This window comes from Artemia sp. Qi Xiang Cuo, chromosome 12 (genome assembly GCF_049724085.1).
Source record: "Artemia sp. Qi Xiang Cuo chromosome 12, ASM4972408v1, whole genome shotgun sequence".
Classification (NCBI taxonomy): domain Eukaryota; kingdom Metazoa; phylum Arthropoda; class Branchiopoda; order Anostraca; family Artemiidae; genus Artemia; species Artemia sp. Qi Xiang Cuo.
Genome location: NC_142805.1, coordinates 63,280,578 through 63,293,221, shown reverse-complemented (window position 1 = coordinate 63,293,221; position 12,644 = coordinate 63,280,578). Strand labels below are relative to the sequence as shown.

Below are 12,644 nucleotides of genomic sequence, written 5' to 3'. Positions count from 1 at the left end.
TTATATCATCAAACGGCACACTTGACACCGAAATCTCAGCCAGATCAGCCAAGGCAAACTCTGTATTCGGACGGCTCCTTAGAGCAGTCTTCCAGAAGCGCAAATTAGTCGCCTTACAAAAGCCCGTATCTACAACGCCACAGTCTCAAGCATCATGCTGTACTCTACTGAGACATGGCCGATAACCCTGACACAGCTAAGAAAGGTCGATGCCATCCTAACTAGACACCTGCGTCGAGTCGAAGGCTTCAAATGGTATGAGAAGATCCGCAATACTGAGATCCTGAAAACCTTTAAGTTAATAAACCTCTCTATCTAAGTAGATGTTAGTTCTCTAAGATGGCATGGCCCCTTCCTCCTCCTCCCGCCCATCTCCCATGCAAAGATAATTTTGGACTTCAATCCCTCAATTAACTGGAAACGTCCTCGAGGTAGGCCGCGCACCAGATGGGCTGATGTTATAAATCAACGCCTCTTCAACCGCAACATCGACCCAAATGAGGCCCCATCCTTAGCCCTGGACAGGGCCACTTGGAGAAGACTGAAAGCACTGTCAAGCAGTTCCCTCTACGCTGGCGACCCTCCTGAGCAAGAGCATTAAGTCAAATAGAACCCTAACCACGAGCATCGATTAACAAAAATTTAGAGCGGGCAGGGAGAGGATTTTGTCTGATTTTTTAAAGTTTCTTTAACCCGTGTCGTTAGTTTACAGAAATGAATTTCAAAATAGACGAAACCCTGCCAGGAAACTTTTGGGATTGCGTTTCAAAGCCACAAAGACGATGTGCTACAACGATTTGCTACTGGTGGCAGCAGCATGAATTTTTAAGGAGTGGTATTCCTAACCAGGGGTACCATTAATCGAAGTTATAGGGTAGAGGGGCTCACCTACCCCCACCCCTAGTTACCAATCCTGTTTATAACTGTCAAGGTGATATTATAGTTTTTAATTATCCTAGTTTAAATAATAAAAAACAAAAAAGAAATCACAAAAAGGGATATATAGGGGACTGATGGCGTTATTAAAGCAAAAAAGGAAGCGACAAAAAAAGAAAAGAAGAAGGAATGCTTCTCAAAGAGGAGTTGTATTAAACACAATTTTGAACACTAACAAAACCATTGTAGAGAAGAAGAAAAGAAAAGAGAAGAAGAAAAGAAAAGAAGAAAGAATGCTTCTAAAGGAGGAGTTATGTTGAACACTAACAAAACCATTGTAGAGTAGAAGAAAAGAAAAGAGAAGAAAAGCGAAGAAAGACGAGAAGAAGAAGAAAAGGAAACCCAATGCAATTTGATCCATTTCGTTGATTTTGAAATACGAAAATAAAAATTGGGAACACTAATAGACATCGTATGTGGTATGGAACCCAAACGATCGGCATAGAGTTTTTCTGTTTTTCCCTTTTATTTATTTATTCCGTCCATTCGTTTTTTACTGTCTTATTTCATTATTTACTCATCTTATTCATTATTTTTTTAATGTTGGAGTTTTTGGAAATTAAAAAACTCGTAGAAGAGTTCGGCGGCCTCAGTGGTTTTTCGGCGTCTCCTAGGGTTTAATACAGAAACCAAACCCAACACAGAAGTGTCGGAGATAAGCTCTTTTAACAACATCGTTCTTTACTTAGGCAGCGCTATATGCGCTGCCTATGATTATAACAGTTTTCCTGCAAAGTAGATTTTTCTCACAGGCAGCAAAACACAACATGATGGTGTACGCAACTTAGTCAGCCCGAGCAAATTATTTTTAAGAACAAAACAAATACAACAATCTGCATATAAAATGATGTTTAATCAGACTGCAGCTACGGATTTTCATGCACTCAAATGATTTGCCCAAATTTAAATACTTCTTAAAATTTTTGGACATCAATATTCAATTTGAAAAATGGAAAAATATTATTTTTTTAAGTTATTATAATATGAAGAATAACAACAATTGGATAAATAAAAATGAATAATAATTAGAAAAATGTTTACGAAGTCAGGATTGTGTACACAACTTCTTGGGCTTGAACAAATTGTTTTAACAACAAAACAACCAAACAATCCGCATATGAAATGACGTTTAAGCTCACTGCAGCTACGGATTTTCATGCACTCAAATGATTTGCCCAAATTTAAATGCTTCTTAAAATTTTTTAACATAAATATTCAATTTGAAAAATAGAAACACAATATTTTTTTAAGTCATCATTATATAAAGAATAATAATAATTAGATAAATAAAAATGAATAAAAATTAGAAAAATATTTACGAAGTCAGGATCGTGTACACAGCTTCTTCCGATTGAGCAAATTTTTTGAACGACGAAACAAATACAACAATCCGCGTATAAAATGACATTTAAGCTCAAAGCAGCTATGGAATTTCATGCATTCAAATGATTTGCCCAAATTTAAACGCTTCTTAAAATTTTTGACATCAATATTCAATTTGAATATTTTCTTATATTATTATATAAAAATTAAATAATAACTAGATAAATAGAAGAATAAATAATAATAAAAAAAAATAATTACGAGGTCAGGATGGTGTACGCAGCTTCTTCGGTTAGAGCAAATTTTTTAACAACAAAACAAATACAACAATCCGTATATAAAAGTACGTTTAAGCTCACTACAGCTATGGATTTTCATGCATTCAAATGATCTGCCCAAATTCAAATGATTTACCGAAATTCAAATGCTTCTTTAAATTTTTTAACGTCAAAATTGCTTCAATATTCAATTTCAAACATAGTAAAATAATAATTTTCATACATAAAATTACAATTTTACAACCCCACATGCTTCAATGTTTAGAATAAACAAAAAAAGACCACAACAGCGTTTTGCTTCCTCGCTTACAGGTTATTTAGCTTTTTGAAGTAAGCATTTTATGTTAAATTAATATTTTTGGAATTTGATGATTATGAAAAATATTAAAATTTTCTTGTAAAGTGAATTGCCACAGCAAAATCTTCAATTTAAAATAACAGATATTACTACGAATGAACAAATGAAACCTAAAATGAGCATAAATTAAAATGGACTAAATTTACGTTGCCTAGACAATTGCGTTGCAAGACTAGTACATTTGTGTTGACAATTTTGTGTTGAAAAGTGAAAAGTGTTGAAAATGGGCACTAGACAAAAAATACTACAATTTGAAAAGTTCCTAGATTATTTCAATTTTTGAACCAGGTAATACATGGATAATTTAATATTTTTGGAATTTAACAATTGTACAAAACAAAACTTTTGAACATAAAAATTGTTTTGATATTAGAGTAGAAAAACTTGAAAAGTTATAATTTATAGTTATAGTAAGACCCGGAATAACATAAACAAGTTTATAGAGAGGTGGACAGTGTTAACATCTTTAGCGATTTATCACTATTTCTATTGATTTTTTTATAATTTGCCTCAACCAAAAAATCACTAAATTTTCAAAAAAATTACTAGATTCTATTGAAGGAAATCAAAAAACCATCCAGAAATTTACTAAAATCTAGTGGTTTTTTCACTAACCAGAGTTGCCACCCGCCACCGGGGGCCAACTCTGGATAATAAAAAAAAAAAGATCGATATAGAGACAAGGCTTCACATACAGGTTCACTGTACAACATATAGCTATAATCAGTTGTAAAATCTTAGGCCGAAAATTTAAAAAAAAGGAAAACTATAATTTAAGATAAAAAAAAAGTTATAGATAAGAAAAGTAGATAGAAGAAAAAAAGAACACTGGATAAAGAGGAAACGATTCCATTTGGAAAGGTTACATCCTATATATAGCTACAATCCGAATATAGCTAGAATCCGTTGTGAAATCTAAGGCACATATGCCTTTATACTTTTATTTGAACCATGCCACGAACAGCATTTTATTTTCCCGTTATTAGCTTTTCGCCTTTTTTTCGCCTATTTTACTTTTTCAACTAGGCACCATAGTATTTTGGATATTTTGTAATTTAACAATTAAAAAAAGTAAAGAAAAAAAGTAAAGAAATAATCGAACTTACAGCACAGCTAAACTGAGAATCATAAAAATGACTAGAGATGTGCCTTTTCAAGGCTTTTCTTTCAACTTTGGCCTCACATTTCGGGCAACTAAAATATAGTGTGTCCATCTGGCTGCTACTCTTATTTGACGGAGAGTCTGAAACAAATCGTAAAAGTTAATGTGTGACGCATACTCAAGGAACATGGTGTCAAACACACCATGGTAACATGGTTTGACACCCTACATGGTGTCAAAGGCAGATACTTAAGCAATTGATGTAAAATCAAAGCAACAAAACATAGCATTTACTATCACTAGAAACCAGAAACCAGAAAAGTACCTTAAAAATTTGAAGTGGGGAAGGGAAGGACCACATTTGAAAAAAAAAACGGATTATAGTCGAATCATATGAAATATATAACAATTACGGGACAATATTTATAAGACCCTTGATTTTCCGGGTACCATGATGTTGGAGGCCTAGACAACGGCACGCACGTGCCGTTCCTCCTGTGCAGGTGCCTGACACCGGCACTTTACTAAGTGGTGATATTTTTTCAAGAAAGCAAAAGTTATTGACAAAACTGAAGGAAATTCAGTTACAACCATTTGCTATTCATATGAGAATAATGCAAGAGAGAGGAGGGAATTGCATATTTAAGACTTACATATATTGTTGTAATATATTGTTGCTCTACAAATGTAACTAATAAGTAGTGAAATACTAGGCAAAAAAATAAAGTAGATAAAATAAAATTTTATAAGACAAGGAATAAAAAAAATATTACGGATAATAAGGTTGGATAGAAGAAAAACAATAGTGTATAAAAAAAGTTTCAGTTTGAAATAGTTACAATCTATATATAGCTATAATCCATTTAGAACTAAAATCAATTTTGAAATGCTAGGCGAAAAATTTAAAAATTCAAGAAATCAAAAAACAGGAATTTCACAAAACCCACAATAAAACGAAACACCTTATAGATAAAAAGGGTGGAAAAAAGGACAGTGAAAAAAGTGGATAAAGAGAAAAAAGTTTAATTCGAAAAGGTTACAATCTATACATAGCTACAATCAGTTGTGAAATCTGTGAAATCAAAAACAAAGATTGGGAAACTATAATTTTACAAGACCATCAATAAAAGAAGGTTATAGATAAGAAGGATAGACAAAACAAGATTAGATAAAAGAAACAAAGAGACAGTAAATAGAGATATAGAGAACTCAAAACGAACAGAAATTAAGAAATTTGAGTCAAACTGAAAACGAACAGAAATCAACATAAATCGGGCTCAAAACCCCTATGCCTTCCCAAGGCCAGAACATAATTTGCACTTTACTGAAAAAAATATAGATGTTTTTACTTTTATAACTTTAATAAATCAAATAATATTAACATTTTGATTACTAAATATCAGCATATGTATATTAAACTGACAGTGCACATTCATTTGTATTTTTTTTCAGTAAAGCGCAAATTATGTTCTGGCCTTGGGAAGGCATAGTTTTGAGCCCAACTTATGTTAATTTCTGCTCGTTTTGAGTTTGACTCGGTTATTTATTGTAATTTCTGTTCGTTTTAGGTTTCATTTATTTATCGATGCTGATTTGTGGGAGTTTCACGCTTGGTAAATTATTTGATTTTATTTTTGCTCATTTTTTGTTTAATGGAGTTCTTTACTTTTCTTTGAAAAACTTATTTTGTGGAAATTTCTTTTTTAATTAATTCTCAAAACAAGGCTGGAAGCACCCTCGTGGAAGACGTTTCTTGCTTGCTTACCTCCAGCAGGAACAGGCGTTTTCTGGCACTTGGCACCTGGAATCTCCTGGCACCTGGAATCTCAGGTGTTTCGTGGGACTATTTTAAACAATTGGCCCTGTTTAAGTTATTTTGATGATGGATAGTGACTTGGAAGAAGTCATTACATTAGTCAAGGATCGTTCCGACTCCAGGTAAAGAATTGCACTTCTCTATGTGCTACCATAGCACTAGCGTTAAGTAGGTCAAGTAAAACAATGTTTGATTTTGGATGCAATGGTAGAACATTTCAAAATATTTGTTTTATAAAAATGTCGTTCCTTTAGTTAGTAACAATGGAAGAATGCAAACTGGGAGAACAGGAGGAGGGGAGGGGCCTAGATTTCAAAAAATACCTTTTTGGGATCTTCATTAGAACAAAGTCGAAAGAAAAGCATCCCCCCCCTTCGATCCCTATATATTCATGGGTTGGCGTCACTGGATGATGGGAGCAAAGAAAAAGTATAGGCACACATTTAGAGAAATGGATTGACTACTAAGCAAAAACTAGTACTTGTCGGTTAAACGAAACACATTCAAGAATTACGCAGTGTAATATACGACAATAACCCCTTTGCCTTATGGAATTGGTTATGATATGCTTATTTTGAGTGAGAAAAATTACTATGTAGCTATATTTTAAATATTTAATACATAGAGGTGGCTAGGGGTTAGGTTGGGTTAGGTAAGGATTAAAAAATAATAAGGCTTCAGCTGCTGATAGGGTGGTAAATGAGTTTCTTAAATATGGGGGCTCTGAGGTTAGAAATAAGTTACTGAAGATTATGAATATGATTTTTGAAAAAGGGGAAGTACCTAATGATTTTAGGAAAATCTTAATTAAGTCACTTTATAAGAAAGGTGATAAAAGGGAGTGTGGTAATTATCTTGGCATTAGTCTGGTCTCTGTAGGTAGTAAATTACTTAGTAATATGATACTTTTTAGACTGAGAGATGCCGTAGACTAAGTTTTAAGAGAAGAACAATGCGGTTTTAGAAAAGGTAGAGGATGCGATGATCAAATTTTCACTCTTAAGCTAATCATTGAGAAATGCCTGAGTTTTCAAACACCTTTGGTCCTCAGTCTTATAGAATATGAGCATGCATTCTATTTTGTTGACAAAAGAGCTTCCATGGATCTTTTATTCTTGTATGGTATACCAGACAGATACATTAAAGTGATTAGTGCTATGTACGAGAATAACACTGCTGCGGCTAAGTTAGGGAATGAGGTTAGCAGCTGGTTTTGTATTAAATCAGGAGTTAAGCAGGGTTGTGTTCTATCCCCCTTTATATGGATTATTTTGATGAACTTTGTTTTAAGAAGCACAGGGAAGGCAATGGGAGACCACGGAATCAAATGGGGAGGGAAAAGTCTCCTGGACTTGAATTATGCTGATGATTTCAGCATCCTAGATGAAAGTGTGAGCAAAATGAATGAAGTTTTAGAGGTTTTGCGAGTTCAGGATGCTAGAATTGGTTTGAAAATTAATGTTAGGAAGACTAAGTCACTAAGGCTAGGAATAAGTGAAGATGAAAAGGTGACATTGGGTAATGAAAAGATTGATCAGGTGGTCAGCTTCACTTACCTTGGTCGTATTATTAGTAAAGATGGTGGGAGCAGTGAAGATGTTAAGAGTAGAATAGCCAAGGCTCAGGCTGTTTTTTCACAGTTAAAAAAGTCTGAAAGAATAGGAAGATAAGTCTGCAAACCAAGATTAGAATATTAGAAGCTATAGTAATGACAGTGGTAAAATATGGCTATGAAGCATGGGCACTCAAAAATTTAGAGTAAGATTCGCGGAATACGTTACTGAAAAGTAGCTTAAGGATTGCTCTGGATGTTCGGCGAACAAACCATATATTGAACAATAGGCTATACAAAAAATGTGGTTCCATGCCGCCCACTATGTGTGAAGTGAAAGTAAGGTTGAGGTGGTTAGGGCACATTGTGCGGATTGAAGGATGACAGATTGCCCAAGATTGTTCTTTTTGGCCAACCGTCTAGGGCTAAACGGAAAGCAGGTCGTCCCCGTCTGGGGTGGGAGGACGTCATAAAGAATGATTTAAAGGAAATGGGAACTTCCTGGGCGGGTGTAAAAAGGGAGGCTTTGAACAGATTGGGATGGAGGAGGAGCGTGCGTAGCTGTGTTGGCATCAGACGGCTTGGTGCTGCGGTGAGTTTTTAGTAGTAGTAGTAGTAGTATTATATCATCATGTTTTGTTATATTTCATTACGATTAACCAAACTCCACTTGAATGTGTTTCGTTTAAACGACAAGTAACCAAAAACTTTAAAAACAAGAACTAGAAACGCTTACCAACTAGAAACGTTTACAAACGTTTTTCCAACAATAAGAACAATTTCAGCGAAATAATAGTGTTTGATGTTCATGAGGCCTGTTTCATCTCAGCCTAAGCTTCAATCACATCTCCTGAATGCAACAATACTTTAAAAAGCGAGGATAGCAATCTTGACATTAACTGCTCGTTGTAGAGCATTTCAAGCAAGTTCAGCATAAAACAATGATAAACTTCACTATCTTCAGGCACGTTCACGACACACGGCACGTTCACGACACGTTCAGGCACAGGCACGTTCTTGTACAAACAATTTAACTGCGTTAAAAACTTCCCACAAAAGTGTTCTTTACAGTTGTTGGTGTATAAAAAGCTTCTACTAGACACAGTTAATTCGGCTTTTTTCCAGTACCAGTGGTAAAAAGATTCCTACCAAGAGCACTCCCAGGAGCGGTAATGTCCTCCTTGGGGGAAAAAAGCATCAAAAATTAATTTCGAGACTTAGGCCCCTTTGTATACATCTTAATACATTCCTCCCTACTACAGGTCAGAAATAATTATTTTACAAGAACTTGCCTGGTCAACTGTGCAACATTTCAGAAAGTATTTTAACTTTCACTAACTTACAATAAGACACAACGGATAATGCTTTCGTATTACAAAACTTTTCTAGTGATATATGCAACATTTAAAAACCCACTCTTTTTCATACCCCACCCCCTATTAATTAACTACATTTGTGCCAATGATCCTTTCCCATATATAGCTGGAAGTGCAATTGGGATAGAAACAACTGCTAATTACTCACTAATTACTATTACTCGCTAATTACTCACTAAATCTTGTTGGGTCAGAATGGGCCAACAATGTATGCAACATCAATGACTGTTCACCTTCAAAAGAGAGGTTACACAAATGACAATTCTGACAATCAGGCTGCGCATCTTGGCGTGTTCCGCTCCTCACTTCAGGGTTGGTGTCAGTCTTGCCTTTGCAAACTTTTCTAGAAAATGGATTCTAATCACAAGGTGACATATTTCAAAATAATATAGTTCAAGTTCTTTATTTGCCACGTCCTTACCGGAATAGAAAAATAATCGCTCGGTTAGGTGCTACTAACAGTATATGCACTCTGCACCATCATAAACCATCAACTAACTTCTGATGCGTGCTTAAGGATGGGCCCTCATCCGGTTACTTAATGCTGTTTGATACTTGTATAGTTATTTATTTGTTATTTTGAAGTGGATTTCCTATCTTTTCCTTTTACTCCACTATTTTCATTATACGTTGGTCCTAAATATATAGGCTTAGCAAGAAGCCTATGTGACCATCAATAGGCTTAGCAATATGTTGCTGCTTTCGGCTAAATCACCTGCTATATTTAAACTGTTAAAAAAAAAAAAAAACTAGAAAATAATTATGCGGAAATGATGGAGCTTCATAGATAAACTAACGCTAAAAGTTTACCTCAAAATGGTAAGTTTTTTTTTATGGTTTTCGTCGAGTTGGATTTATGTGCGTACTGTCATCTATGCCCGGTGTGCTCAGGAATTATCATGGTAGGACTACTATATTTGGTATATTTAATCTCCCTTGGTCTTCATTCTTCTTTTGGTTGTTTCACATTATGCTGGAATAGCCTGTTTGTTACAAATATTTCGGGATACTAAGCTCAATTCTACCAAGATCAGTTTCTTGTACATTTTTTCCGTTTTTTTCTTAAATAAATTTAAACTAAATCAAAGAATATATATACATAAATTCTTTTTTCCCATTTTTGCCCCCCCCCCAAAAAAAAATATTGTTGGAATCATTACAAAATACGTTTTTATGCTGTAACTTCAATGGACCTATTAATTAAAGACACTCACAAAAAAACTTGCATTTCCAAATTAATTAGTTGAATCGATAAAAGAACGATACGTATTAAATTTAAAATAAATCCTAGAAATGTTAAGATCAGTGAGTATGTATAATGTGAAGTTTATGGATATTGATCCCCTCTATTACCTTACCATGACTTATCCTTTTTGGAGGGGACATTTTCTCTTCCCCGTTAAATATATTCTTGTTTTTGATAATTCTGATTAAGCTTTGCAGAATTCTTCGAGCTTCAAAAGAAGGAATAATTCATTGATAATACTTCCGTGAGAGTGGGGTAAGGAAGTAAAAAATTCTTTAAACGAATTTTCGTAACCATTTCCTGTCAAAATAAAACGTAAAACGGGTGTTTTACTATTTCCCTCCCCCCTGCACATGTTCCTGGTGCAGGCATCAATCCTTCATTCTCATCAAACTTGCCAATCTAATTTGATTCTATTCAAGGTGTTAATCTAATCAATTATCATCTAGCAAAGAGGGAACAACGGCCCAAAGCAACAGAATTTGTAAAAACGTGTTTTAAAAGGAACTTTCTAGAAAGAAAATATTTATGTTTGAAGCTGATTCCGAAATAGCAATTATTATCTCATTTAATCTTAATAGATAATAACGACAAAAATTATAAGAATAAAAAAAAAGCCTGAAATCCCTCAAAATAGGTATTGGATCGAAATGAGAAATACGTCGTTTGAGTAAAAAATATAAATAACAATTCAAAAACATAAAAATTACATGGCAATTACAGGAAACTGATGACTAAGTCCAAAAACTCCTGGCACTTAAGGGAGACAGGAGAAGTCAGCCCCCCCACCCTTAAGCGTAGCGACCCAGTCATTTTGTAACATGTTTAAGAAGAACAGGCTATCCTTCCTACTCCTTTTTTTCTACACGTGGGATTAATCCAGCCACTAATTGAGAAAATACATTCAGCCGTTTGCTGAACAGGTATATTCCAGTCTATCCCTGGGTTCAAACATCGATTTTTCGCAAGTAGCAATAATTATTCGGTCAGAAGGGAAATAATTGTAGCTGTTTACGACTATCTGATAAAGTGTATGTGATTTTCCGAGTTATGATGTAAGTTCATGATTCAATTTCCTCTAATCATGAAATCAAAAATATGTACATCTCATTTAAGTTAGATGGGCCAAACAAAATTTATACTAAAAAAGTGATTTTAACCACAGGAAACCATACAGATTACATATAAGATCTGTCTACCTGTCAGGAGCGGCTCTTGGGGTAAGAGAAGTAAGCGGTCGCGTAGGGCGCCAATTGACAGGGGGTACCTTGAGCAAAGGACGCCCTCTGTGGCAAAAGGTGTCAGAGGCACACTTTGTGTCGGAGGGAGATACCGCCGCAGGGCGCCATGTGACTTTATCAAGACAAAAATTATAAGATAATTGCAGAGCCTCCAAAACCAATTTATATCACTTAAAGAATGGTGTGATTCTTTAGGCATCGAACTGCCAATTCCTCTTGGTGCAACGCATGTCAGTTGCTAGTGATTTTATGGCACTAATTTCAAATTTCTCAAGGAGAGTCGTGTTTACGTAGGGCAAGTATAATGATAAATTGAATGAAGCACTTAGATATTACCGAAGACTAAATTTACATTAGGTTCCTCTTATCGTGTATTGGTTCTGGTTTGATAAAACATAAAATCACGAAGAAAGGAAGAAAACGAAGACAGAAAGGGGTTCTGGTTTGAACCCCGTTCTGATTCACACAAGCTCACACAAAATTAATAGATATTATGTCCCAGACACAAAATTGATCGGTGTCCACATTGCACTCAAGCGGACGACTAACGTAGATACATTTTCTTGTACAGGAGGGTTTTATTGTAATTTAACTGTAAAAAAATTATTTAATCCTAAAAGACTTGTATTAAAAGTGTTTAATCATAGAGTAAAGAATGCTTTACTCTATGGTTTGATTAAGACTTTAAATATGAAATAGTTACGTGAGCGCAAAGAGGTCACAGCATATGCTACGGCAGTGTTACGTCACAAATTCCGCCTGGACCCAAATAGATCTCTAACATATAATGCCATTTAATACTTATCAACTTAAATGAGTTTTGACGGTTAATTTAACAGTTTAATATGCCTCATACCTTTATAGGCTATACGCGTTTAGACATCGATACATACACACGTTGTGCAGATTATTTCCTTTCTGAACGAAATATACGCAGTTTACAACGTGGCAAAAAATATGCCGGTGTTAAAAATAATGAGTTTAGAAACTACTTATACAGTTTTTTCGTTTGAAAAGAATCATTTTAGTTTAAGCGAATGTGATGGATTGAGTAAGGTAAATGGAAGGCAAATGCATTTTCATTTATTTATGGTGAGATCCAAGACCACATTTTAGAGAAGCTACGGCATGCAAAATATTATTCTATAACATTAGACTCCACTCCCGATGTCAGCCACACAGAGCAAATGACATTGGTAGTAAGATTCGTCAAAATTGCAGCGGATGAGGATGTGTTCATTAGGGAACATTTTTTAGGCTTTGTTCCTATTGCCAATTCTTCTGACGAAGGCCCCACATAAGTATTAGTAAAAGAGTTGCGAACAAGAGACATTCCTATAAATAACATGAGAGGTCAGGTATATGATAATGGTTCTGCAATGAAAGGAAAGCATTTCGGAGTTCAGAAGGGGATCT

The 12,644-nt window shown here is 34.8% G+C and overlaps 1 protein-coding gene across 3 annotated transcripts in view; it reads right to left on the bottom strand.

Moving 5' to 3' along the window:
• LOC148946391 (uncharacterized) overlaps positions 1-12,644 on the bottom strand; it is an 85,948-nt gene that overhangs the window by 57,909 nt on the left and 15,395 nt on the right. For 2 of the 3 annotated variants that reach the window (XM_089097984.1, XM_089097986.1), the window contains exons 3-4: positions 8,918-9,084; positions 4,002-4,138 (exon numbers count right to left, since the gene is read on the bottom strand). In XM_089097984.1, coding sequence (XP_088954110.1) covers positions 4,002-4,138; positions 8,918-9,084 — 304 coding nt within the window. The remainder of the gene's footprint in view (positions 1-4,001; positions 4,139-8,917; positions 9,085-12,644) is intronic. The other variant, XM_089097985.1, reaches the window with a different exon arrangement.